Raw genomic sequence first — 12,824 nt, 5'->3', positions numbered from 1 at the left:
CCAGCCTCCCCGCCCTGGGAACAGCCCCTCCTCTCGACCCCCGGGGCTGGGGTAGGATCGGGACACGGCGAGGGGGAGTCCTGCAGCCCGGAGCCACCTCCACCCCACCGGGGACTGTGTCCCACCCGTGTGCCCCCCAGGCCATATCCTGACGGAGCTGGGCAAGCCCCACTGCACTGGGGACAGGACATGGGGGACACAAGGGACATAGGGGGTACAGGGGATATAGGAACACGGGGGAACACAGGAACATCAGGGACACTGGGTACAGAGCTGATACAGGGATACAGGAGGAGGGGGGGACACAGAACAAGGGAAATACAGGGGATATGGGTGAATGGGGGACACAGAGAGACACAGGAATGGAAATAGATAGGAACACAGGGACATGGAGGACACAGTTGATATGGTGACACAGGGAGATGAGGAACACAACCATATGAGGGCCACAGTCTCAAAAGGACATGGCAGCCAGAATTGCCAAGGCAACACAGAGGTCCCAGCTGTGGTGGCACAGGGTCACCCAGTGGGTTGGGGGACACTAATGACACTTGTCCATCTGTGGTAGCACAGGGATGCCAGCAAGTACCACAGGCATGGGGGACACAGCAACAGGAAGGGATCATGCCTGTCCCCATGGCACCACGGGGATAACCCCATGCTTACTGTGCCACAGCTAGAGACAGTGGCATGGGGTGGCCATGTCCCACAGCATCTGCAGTGTTGCCTTGGCAGATGAAGCCTACCAGGCACCATTAAGCTGGTGACCCCCTCTCAGAGTGTCCCCAGAGCGGGGCCACCATCAGCAGCCACCACAGCTGCTTCTCCCAGTAACGCTGGAACCACTGCTGTCCCCTAATCGCTACCACACCGTTGTCACCACCACAGCTGTCCCCTTTTCACCTTTATGGCTGTCCTCTCATACCCATCCTCTTGTCACCACTGTAGCCACCCATTTGTCACCCACCCTACTGTCCCCTTGTAACGACCACAGCCAATCCACCACCAGAGCTGTCCTGTTATCACCGTGGCCATCCTCTCCTTAACAGCACACCTGTACTCATCTCCATCATGGCTGTTCCCTGGTTACCATTACAGCTTTGTCAGCACCATGGCCATCCCTCGTTACCACAGCCACCTCCCAGTCATCACCGTGGCTGTCCCTTTGTTGCCATCCTCATCACCACCATTACCACACACCCCCAATAAAACACAGAGGCCATGCTTGTGGTGTCACACTCAACATGTTTCATGGAGCTCGTACGTCTCTTGAGAGTCCTCAGTGCCCTGCGGGGCTAGCAGGGTCCGTGCCCAGCTGACACAGGTGCCACGGTGCCAACACAGCCCCGTGCGTGGCCTTTGTGCCGCACACAGCTGCAGGGCGTGGTGAACGACCTGCAGCCCGGCAGGGAGTGCGCAGGGCCCGGCAGGGAGTGTGGCAGGGCCCCGCAGGGAGTGCGGCAGGGCCCCGCAGGGAGTGCGGCAGGGCCCCGCAGGGAGTGCGGCAGGGCCCCGCAGGGAGTGCGGCAGGGCCCGGCAGGGAGTGAGCAGGGCCCCGCAGGGAGTGTGGCAGGGCCCGGCAGGGAGTGTGGCAGGGCCCCGCAGGGAGTGAGCAGGGCCCGGCAGGGAGTGTGGCAGGGCCCCGCAGGGAGTGTGGCAGGGCCCGGCAGGGAGTGCGCAGGGCCCCGCAGGGAGTGTGGCAGGGCCCGGCAGGGAGTGTGGCAGGGCCCGGCAGGGAGTGTGGCAGGGCCCCGCAGGGAGTGAGCAGGGCCCCGCAGGGAGTGTGGCAGGGCCCGGCAGGGAGTGTGGCAGGGCCCGGCAGGGAGTGTGGCAGGGCCCCGCAGGGAGTGAGCAGGGCCCGGCAGGGAGTGCGCAGGGCCCCGCAGGGAGTGTGCAGGGCCCGGCAGGGAGTGTGCAGGGCCCCGCACGGCTGGCTCAGACCCCGCAGAGCCCGCACGGAGCTCGGTGAACAGCCCACTCCCGCCTCCCCACGTGGCCCCGTTTCGTCTCCCGCCGCTGTCGGGGCCGGCTCGGTGGCGGCCCCGGAGCTGCAGAGGCGGGCACGGGTCAGAATCGCAGGGCGCTCAGCGGCCGTGGCCTCGCCTATCTGATCGACTCATCCCGCCCGGCCCAGCCGCACAGCGCCCGGGGGCTTCGCGGCGCTTTCTTCTCACCTCGGCCCGGCGGGGCCCGGCCGATCGAATAAGATCAACGTGTAGGGAGGGAGGGAGGGAGGCGCCTCACACACACCGACATCACTCACTCACTCACTCACTCACTCACTCACTCACTCACTCACTCACTCACTCACTCACTCACTCACTCACTCACTCACTCACTCACTCACTCACTCACTCACTCACTCACTCACGCGCCAACCGCCAGCCGCCGCTTCCGCTCCTCCCGTTATAAAGCGCAGCCGCGCGAAGCACGACGGGAAGGCAGCGCCGCGCTCTCCTGCGCCCCCGGCCGGCCGGAGGAGCGCCCTGCACACACACCGCACAGCATCACACACACCGCACAGCATCACACACACCGCACAGCATCACACACACTGCACAGCATCACACACACACGGCACAGCATCACACACACACTGCACAGCATCACACACACACTGCACAGCATCACACACACCGCACAGCATCACACACACACAGCACAGCATCACACACACTGCACAGCATCACACACACACACCGCACAGCATCACACACACACCGCACAGCATCACACACACACCGCACAGCATCACACACACACAGCACAGCATCACACACACTGCACAGCATCACACACACTGCACAGCATCACACACACACCGCACAGCATCACACACACACACCGCACAGCATCACACACACACTGCACAGCATCACACACACACTGCACAGCATCACACACTGCACAGCATCACACACACCGCACAGCATCACACACACCGCACAGCATCACACACACTGCACAGCATCACACACACTGCACAGCATCACACACTGCACAGCATCACACACACTGCACAGCATCACACACACTGCACAGCATCACACACCGCACAGCATCACACACACCGCACAGCATCACACACACACCGCACAGCATCACACACACACTGCACAGCATCACACACACACCGCACAGCATCACACACACACTGCACAGCATCACACACACCGCACAGCATCACACACACTGCACAGCATCACACACACTGCACAGCATCACACACACCGCACAGCATCACACACACCGCACAGCATCACACACACACTGCACAGCATCACACACACACCGCACAGCATCACACACACGGCACAGCATCACACACACACTGCACAGCATCACACACACCGCACAGCATCACACACACACTGCACAGCATCACACACACTGCACAGCATCACACACACACCGCACAGCATCACACACACTGCACAGCATCACACACACTGCACAGCATCACACACTGCACAGCATCACACACACCGCACAGCATCACACACACCGCACAGCATCACACACACTGCACAGCATCACACACACTGCACAGCATCACACACTGCACAGCATCACACACACTGCACAGCATCACACACACTGCACAGCATCACACACCGCACAGCATCACACACACCGCACAGCATCACACACACACCGCACAGCATCACACACACACTGCACAGCATCACACACACACCGCACAGCATCACACACACACTGCACAGCATCACACACACCGCACAGCATCACACACACTGCACAGCATCACACACACACCGCACAGCATCACACACACACTGCACAGCATCACACACACACCGCACAGCATCACACACACACCGCACAGCATCACACACACTGCACAGCATCACACACACACCGCACAGCATCACACCCAGCACAGCATCACACACACACTGCACAGCATCACACACACACTGCACAGCATCACACACACCGCACAGCATCACACACACACTGCACAGCATCACACACACACCGCACAGCATCACACACACACCGCACAGCATCACACACACACTGCACAGCATCACACACTGCACAGCATCACACACACCGCACAGCATCACACACACCGCACAGCATCACACACACTGCACAGCATCACACACACTGCACAGCATCACACACTGCACAGCATCACACACACTGCACAGCATCACACACACTGCACAGCATCACACACCGCACAGCATCACACACACCGCACAGCATCACACACACACCGCACAGCATCACACACACTGCACAGCATCACACACACCGCACAGCATCACACACACTGCACAGCATCACACACACACCGCACAGCATCACACACACACTGCACAGCATCACACACACCGCACAGCATCACACACACTGCACAGCATCACACACACACCGCACAGCATCACACACACACCGCACAGCATCACACACACTGCACAGCATCACACACACACCGCACAGCATCACACCCAGCACAGCATCACACACACACTGCACAGCATCACACACACACTGCACAGCATCACACACACCGCACAGCATCACACACACCGCACAGCATCACACACACACCGCACAGCATCACACACACTGCACAGCATCACACACACACCGCACAGCATCACACACACTGCACAGCATCACACACACACTGCACAGCATCACACACACACCGCACAGCATCACACACACTGCACAGCATCACACACACCGCACAGCATCACACACACACCGCACAGCATCACACACACCACACAGCATCACACCCAGCACAGCATCACACACACACTGCACAGCATCACACACACTGCACAGCATCACACACACACCGCACAGCATCACACACACTGCACAGCATCACACACACACCGCACAGCATCACACACACTGCACAGCATCACACACACACCGCACAGCATCACACACACTGCACAGCATCACACACACACGGCACAGCATCACACACACGGCACAGCATCACACACACACCGCACAGCATCACACACACCGCACAGCATCACACACACCGCACAGCATCACACACACACCGCACAGCATCACACACACCGCACAGCATCACACACACACCGCACAGCATCACACACACACCGCACAGCATCACACACACACTGCACAGCATCACACACACACTGCATAGCATCACACACACTGCACAGCATCACACACACACTGCACAGCATCACACACACACTGCACAGCATCACACACACTGCACAGCATCACACACACACCGCACAGCATCACACACACACCGCACAGCATCACACACACACCGCACAGCATCACACACACTGCACAGTATCACACACACTGCACAGCATCACACACACACTGCACAGCATCACACACACCGCACAGCATCACACACACCGCACAGCATCACACACACTGCACAGCATCACACACACACTGCACAGCATCACACACACACGGCACAGCATCACACACACGGCACAGCATCACACACACACCGCACAGCATCACACACACCGCACAGCATCACACACACCGCACAGCATCACACACACCGCACAGCATCACACACACACCGCACAGCATCACACACACGGCACAGCATCACACACACTGCACAGCATCACACACACCGCACAGCGTCACACACACACCGCACAGCATCACACACACTGCACAGCATCACACACACACTGCACAGCATCACACACACACCGCACAGCATCACACACACACCGCACAGCATCACACACACTGCACAGCATCACACACACTGCACAGCATCACACACACCGCACAGCATCACACACACACTGCACAGCATCACACACACACTGCACAGCATCACACACACACCGCACAGCATCACACACACCGCACAGCATCACACACACCGCACAGCATCACACACACACCGCACAGCATCACACACACCGCACAGCATCACACACACCGCACAGCATCACATACACACCACACAGCATCACACACACACTGCACAGCATCACACACACCGCACAGCGCCCTGCACACACACGGCACAGCATCACACACACTGCACAGCATCACACACACCGCACAGCATCACACACACCGCACAGCATCACACACACACCACACAGCATCACACACACACCGCACAGCATCACACACACTGCACAGCATCACACACACTGCACAGCATCACACACACACCGCACAGCATCACACACACTGCACAGCATCACACACACACTGCACAGCATCACACACACCGCACAGCATCACACACACTGCACAGCATCACACACACACCGCACAGCATCACACACACACCGCACAGCATCACACACACACCGCACAGCATCACACACACACCGCACAGCATCACACACACACTGCACAGCATCACACACACTGCACAGCATCACACACACCGCACAGCATCACACACACACCGCACAGCATCACACACACACCGCACAGCATCACACACACTGCACAGCATCACACACACACCGCACAGCATCACACACACTGCACAGCATCACACACACTGCACAGCATCACACACACTGCACAGCATCACACACACACCGCACAGCATCACACACACCGCACAGCATCACACACACCGCACAGCATCACACACACACCGCACAGCATCACATACACACCACACAGCATCACACACACACCGCACAGCATCACACACACACTGCACAGCATCACACACACCGCACAGCGCCCTGCACACACACGGCACAGCATCACACACTGCACAGCACCACACACACCGCACAGCATCACACACACACCGCACAGCATCACACACACTGCACAGCATCACACACACACTGCACAGCATCACACACACACCGCACAGCATCACACACACTGCACAGTATCACACACACACCGCACAGCATCACACACACACCGCACAGCATCACACACACACCGCACAGCATCACACACACTGCACAGCATCACACACACTGCACAGCATCACACACACACTGCACAGCATCACACACACTGCACAGCATCACACACACACCGCACAGCATCACACACCCACCGCACAGCATCACACACACCGCACAGCATCACACACACACCGCACAGCATCACACACACTGCACAGCATCACACACACTGCACAGCATCACACACACACCGCACAGCATCACACACACTGCACAGCATCACACACACTGCACAGCATCACACACACACCGCACAGCATCACACACACTGCACAGCATCACACACACTGCACAGCATCACACACACTGCACAGCATCACACACACACTGCACAGTATCACACACACGGCACAGCATCACACACACTGCACAGCATCACACACACACTGCACAGCATCACACACACTGCACAGCATCACACACACACTGCACAGCATCACACACACACCGCACAGCATCACACACACACCGCACAGCATCACACACACACTGCACAGCATCACACACACACTGCACAGCATCACACACACACCGCACAGCATCACACACACACCGCACAGCATCACACACACACTGCACAGCATCACACACACTGCACAGCATCACACACACACTGCACAGCATCACACACACGGCACAGCATCACACACACACCGCACAGCATCACACACACACTGCACAGCATCACACACACTGCACAGCATCACACACACACTGCACAGCATCACACACACACTGCACAGCATCACACACACACTGCACAGCATCACACACACTGCACAGCATCACACACACACTGCACAGCATCACACACACTGCACAGCATCACACACACTGCACAGCGATCTGCATCACACACGCACCGCACAGCGCCCTGCATCACGGCTCCTGGCTCACACACCGCACAGCGATCTCAGGCGAGGCCTGGCACACTCACTTGGGGGAGGACACAGCCCCCCGTGCCCCTCACTGAGGGGTTTCATCGCTCCTGGCCTCAGAGAGCTGGACGAACCGGGCCAGGAGGCTCCACCCAGAAATTCACAACCACACAGCCCTTCCACTTTATTTGCACAAATCCTCCCCACCCCAGGATGCTTGTAACTATTGGAGCCTTCCACCCCATAGGAGCCAGCCTCCCAAACACTCCCAAACAGGCGCCCAACCCCTCCAAAACACCACAGCAGGCCCCCCAACCCCACAGGACCCCCAGACCAGCACTGCCACAGAGGAACCTCCACTTTATTTGCATGTGGTGGTCCAATATTTACAACCCGGGGGGGGGGCACCAACCCCCCACTGCAGAATGAGACCCCCCAGAGGACTCCCCACGCTACAGGGGCATAGGAAGATCCCATGTATGAGCGGGGCTTTGCCTGGTCCCCACAGCCTGCCGTGGTCCCACCAGGACCCTGCTCGGCATCAAGAGAAGGGGCTCACAGGGCAGAGCTGGGTTCCCCAGTCTTGGGGGTCCCTTCACCCACTTCTCTACAGAATTCACGGGAAATCCTTTTCCAATAGTCAAAAGGTGCCCTGTTGCCCCCACAGCTGCCGTTGGTGGACCATGATGGTCCATGGGTTGCCACACGCGGGATCCAGGTTGCTGCCAGGGGCAGGATCAGGGGTGGTTCAGGGTCAGTACCAGGGTCTCCACGGTCAGAAAAAGGGTCTCTGGTTGGTACTGGGACCCTGGGGTCAGTGCTGAGGTCTCTCATCCATACTGGGGTCTTTGGAATCGGTCACAGGATCTCTAGTCAGTCCCAGGTCCCCATGTGGTCACTTTCCCACGAGAACGTAGAAGGCCATGAGAAGACAGGACACAGATACAGCCACGTGCAGGCGTGTCCCAATCACAGCAGCTGTGGGTGGGACAGGGTGGGGTGAGGCCCCGTGTCCCCATACCAGATCCATCCTGAACTCCCGTGCATCCCTCCCAGACCCTATGTTCCCATCCCAAACCCCACTATTCCCATTCCAAATCCCTGTGTCCCCATCCCAGACCCCAAAACCCCCATCCCAGAACCCAGTGTTCCCATCCCAAACCCCACTATTCCCATTCCCAATCCCTGTGTCCCCATCCCAGACCCCAAAACCCCCATCCCAGAACCCAATGTTCCCATCCTGGACCCAATGCCCCTGTCCCAGACCCGACCACAGCGATTCCAGCATCCCCATCCTATATCCCAGTGTTCCAAGTGTCCCCATCCCAGTGCTCCCAGCACCACCGTGCCATATCCCAGTGTCCCCAGTGTCCCTCACCCTTGTGGCAGACTCCCCAGACCCCCCTGCGCTCAGACAGGAGCCAGGTGCGCAGTCGGGGCACCTTCCGCAGGTACGCACAAGTGCAAACCAGTAGCAGCCCGAACACCAGGAGCCCGTCCAGGGAGTAAACTGCGGGGAGGTCGGTCGGGGAGGGGTCAGGGGACCAGGGGCCCCTAACTCCCCTCAAAGGGGACCCCCACACTCCATGTGAACAACCTCCCATCTCTGCCCCTATGAGGGGATGCAGACTTTCCGCGATCCCCCTGAAAAGACCTCCCAGCACCCCCACCGAAGGCACCCAAAACTCCCAGTACCCCGCCCGCAAAGGGACGCATCTCCCATTCGCCTCCCAAGGGCTCCTCCCAGTACCGCCCCCACGCCAGCCCCACCACCCCCGGTAGCCGAGTGCTCCCCCCACCGTGCCCCATTAGCCCCCCGCCTTCGGAACCCCAAATTCCCCCGCTCCCCGCCTCCCCCGCTGATCTAACCCTGACCCTAAGCCCACCCCGGACCTGCTCGGGCTGCCCGGCCCGTCCATTCCCCAGCTACCACCACCAGTCATGGCGGCCCCTCAACCCTCCCGTCCGCCCACAACCCCTCGTTCCCCTGTTCCCGCCACTGGTTATGCCGGCCCCAGGCTCTCCCCAGGCCGCCCTCGGCTCCCCTCCACCCTCAGCCCCCCGTTCCCACCGTTGGTCATGGTGGCCCCGGACCCCCCCGGGCCCCTGCGGCGCCAACGCGGCAGCGGAAGAGGGCGGCAGGCACGGCCAGCCGAGCACCGACGCGGATCCTGAGGAGCAGGCGGCCCCAATCGAGCGCCTATTGGGGAGGTGTGTATGGCGCCCCAGTGCCCGCCCAGCAGCGCCAGTAACCCGAGCGCTGCCAGCGCCGGGGCCTCCAGGAGCTGTCTGTGCCCTCAGCCGTGTGTCACCAGACGCCATCTCAGCCCCCCAGTAACCCCTCAGTTTTACAAACGAGGAGTGCAGCCAGTCCCCATTCCAGTCCTCCCAATAATCCACCACTATTCCCAGTAAAGACCGGTCCTCCCAGTATCCCAGCACCACCCAAGTGCAACCAGTCCTCAGAGAGTTCCAGTCCTCCCAGTAACCCCCAGTGCAATCTGACCCCCAGGTCCCCCTGTAACTCCCAGTCTAACCCTAAAGGCCCCTCTCCAAGCACCCAATCCCCATCCCAGCCCTTCCAGTGACTGCCAGTCCTCCCCAGTAACGCCAGGTTCCCCAATAAACCCCAGTTCCCAGTAACATCATGTGCCACCCAATCCCCATCCCAGTATCCCCCATACGCCTCCAACTGACACCCAGTGCACCCGGTAACTCCCTTTACCTCCCATAACACCCAGTGCATCCAGTCCTCAGCCCAGTAACCCTCAGCTCCCACAGTAACCCACATAATCCAGTGTTCCCAGTGCTCACAGCAATCCCCAGGGTTCTCAGTGCCCACCACGGCTCCCTGTGTTTCCAGTGCTGCCAGCAGACCCCAGTGCCCCAAGCTGTCCCAGTCTTCCCAGCCACTCCAGCACCCCAAGTGTTCCCATTGCCTTCAGTGGCCCCAATGTCCCCAACAGTGGTCCCGGTGCCTCCAGCAGTCCCCAGTGCTCCCAGCAAACCCCATGTTCCTGGTACACCCAGTGTTCCCTGTGCCCCCAGCAGACTCCAGTGCCTGTCCTCTGGTGTTCAGCCTGAACATCCATCCGTCCATCCAGCTGCGTATCCATGTCCTTCCCTGGGAACAGCCAAGTGCTCATCCGACTGCTGGGCTGAGTGATATCCAGGAACTTGAGGAGTGTCCAAAGAAAGCTGGATGGGGTGGACAAGGGTCAAGGGATGGTCAGCAGTGACCAGGTCATGGTGACAGTTGAGGGAATGCCGGTGTCAGGAGACAGCCAGGTCATGGCTGGGGGAATCTGAACCAGGCCCATGGCTGCCCCTCCTGCAGCATGAGCAGGAGGTGGCTGGGCCACAGCCGGACCCTTGTCCCAAGTTCCTGTAGGTGTGGAACAGCTTGCAGAAGATGAAGCTGGCAGAGGCAGGTGCCCAGCAGACATGAGTCAAAGCCAACCCAGCAGAGCTCCCTGAGCCCTGCAACACACAGTAGGCTGCCCCCGTCCCCAGCACATCCTGGCACTGGGAGCAGCACCTGGTGCTGCCGTTCTGAGTGAGCTTGTGCTTGGGGGTGAGTACTGGAGCCTTGGTGTCCTGTGCCACTGACAGCCAGGGTGCCAGGGCTGGAAGAAGCCAGTAATACCACGGCAGTGCCAGGGGTGATATGGGGGATGCAGGCAACACTCGCTCCTGGCCTGTACTTGCCCTGGCTCCACGAACCAGAAAACAATCAAATAAAGTCTTTTATCTGGTTTTCTTGATGGAAATGGGACAGAGACAGGGATGGGGTGGCATTGCCTTGGGCTGACGGTGCATGGTGGGAATGGAGGGTGGTCACGGTGGCCCTGGCTCATTTTGCCAGTGGTGTCACCAGCCCAGCTACAGTTGGTGTCCATCCAAGGCCTTCAGCCATCCCTTGTTGGCACAGAGCCTTCCTCACTCGTTCAGTCTCTCCCTCCTTCCTCCTCTGTCTTCTCCTGGTGGTTTTTTCCATTTCCACAGTTAAACATGTTTCACCCCTGCCCTTTCCACTTGCAGTTGGAGTCTGCTGGGAGGGAGGAAGAGACACTGCTTTGAATAGGTTTCATACCAACAGCCCCAGGCTGACAGCACCACCCTGGGCACCAAGGCAGGGAACAGGCCCTTGTGTTGGGGAATCTGCACTTCCCTCCCACAGACTGCAACCTGCCTGCTCCCTGCACCCTCTGCCTACATCCCCCTGCCTGCGCTCGGTTTGGTTCCTGCCTTCTCACCACATTCAATGGGGATGAGACTCTTCCCCACCCTGCCAGGTGCAGCAATGCAGGATGTGCCCAACTCACTCCAATCCAGCTCAGAGGGGCCACAGTGGCTACGGCATCATCGTCTCATGGCCTGGGAGAGCATTGGCACCATCCTGACTTTTTCCTGGCACTGTCCTGGCACTGTCCTGCTGGGCATGGACAGGGCAAGGATGGGGACAGTGGTCCTTGTGCTTGGCCCACACCTACACGGCATTAGGGATGGAGCCTCCAGCAAGCACCATGCTAGGCTGTGTTGGGCTGTGGTGCCACACCACACCAAACTGCAGCACCCCCTGCTGTGATGTGCCAAGCCACGCTGTGACACATCTATACCATAACATGCCATTCTGTGCCAAATCACACAGTGCCATCCCACACCACACACTGCCACGCCACGCCACGCCACGCTGTACCAGGCTGAACCACACCAGACCATGCCATACCATGTCAACACAAACCATACCACGGTAAAACATCCCATACCCTGCCGTACCATGCCACAGTGAGCCATGCCACTCTGTGCATCCCCATGTCACCCACGCCATGCCATGCAGTGCCATGCAGTGCCATGCCATGCAGTGCCATGCAGTGCCATGCCATGCAGTGCCATGCAGTGCTATTCCATGCCATCCCATGCCGTACCAGCCGGTGCCGTGCCGCACAGTGTCATTCCAGCCCATGCAGTG

The 12,824-nt window shown here is 59.2% G+C and overlaps 1 protein-coding gene, 1 long non-coding RNA gene and 1 other non-coding gene across 3 annotated transcripts; 1 reads left to right on the top strand and 2 right to left on the bottom strand.

Moving 5' to 3' along the window:
- Window positions 1-1,238: 1,238 nt before the first annotated feature.
- Window positions 1,239-2,360, top strand: LOC131587766 (uncharacterized). The gene is made up of 2 exons (XR_009279421.1): window positions 1,239-1,412; window positions 1,827-2,360. It is a non-coding gene; the product is annotated as an uncharacterized LOC131587766 (long non-coding RNA).
- LOC131587885 (small Cajal body-specific RNA 2) lies at window positions 2,063-2,357 on the bottom strand. Its single transcript, XR_009279463.1, has one exon. It is a non-coding gene; the product is annotated as a small Cajal body-specific RNA 2 (non-coding RNA).
- Window positions 2,361-8,172: 5,812 nt separating the features above from the next.
- Window positions 8,173-10,029, bottom strand: TMEM167B (transmembrane protein 167B). Its single transcript, XM_058855939.1, has 3 exons — window positions 9,924-10,029; window positions 9,231-9,362; window positions 8,173-8,830 (listed from the first exon to the last, which is right to left on the bottom strand). The coding sequence occupies exons 1-3, from the start codon at window positions 9,931-9,933 to the stop codon at window positions 8,748-8,750; spliced, it is 225 nt and encodes a 74-aa protein (XP_058711922.1). The 5' UTR covers window positions 9,934-10,029; the 3' UTR covers window positions 8,173-8,747.
- Between the last annotated feature and the right edge of the window lie 2,795 nt (window positions 10,030-12,824).

The sequence above is a fragment of the Poecile atricapillus genome, chromosome 23 (genome assembly GCF_030490865.1).
Source record: "Poecile atricapillus isolate bPoeAtr1 chromosome 23, bPoeAtr1.hap1, whole genome shotgun sequence".
NCBI lineage: Eukaryota > Metazoa > Chordata > Aves > Passeriformes > Paridae > Poecile > Poecile atricapillus.
The sequence above is the reverse complement of the archived record's forward strand: the minus strand, read 5'-3'. Positions and strand labels throughout refer to the sequence as shown.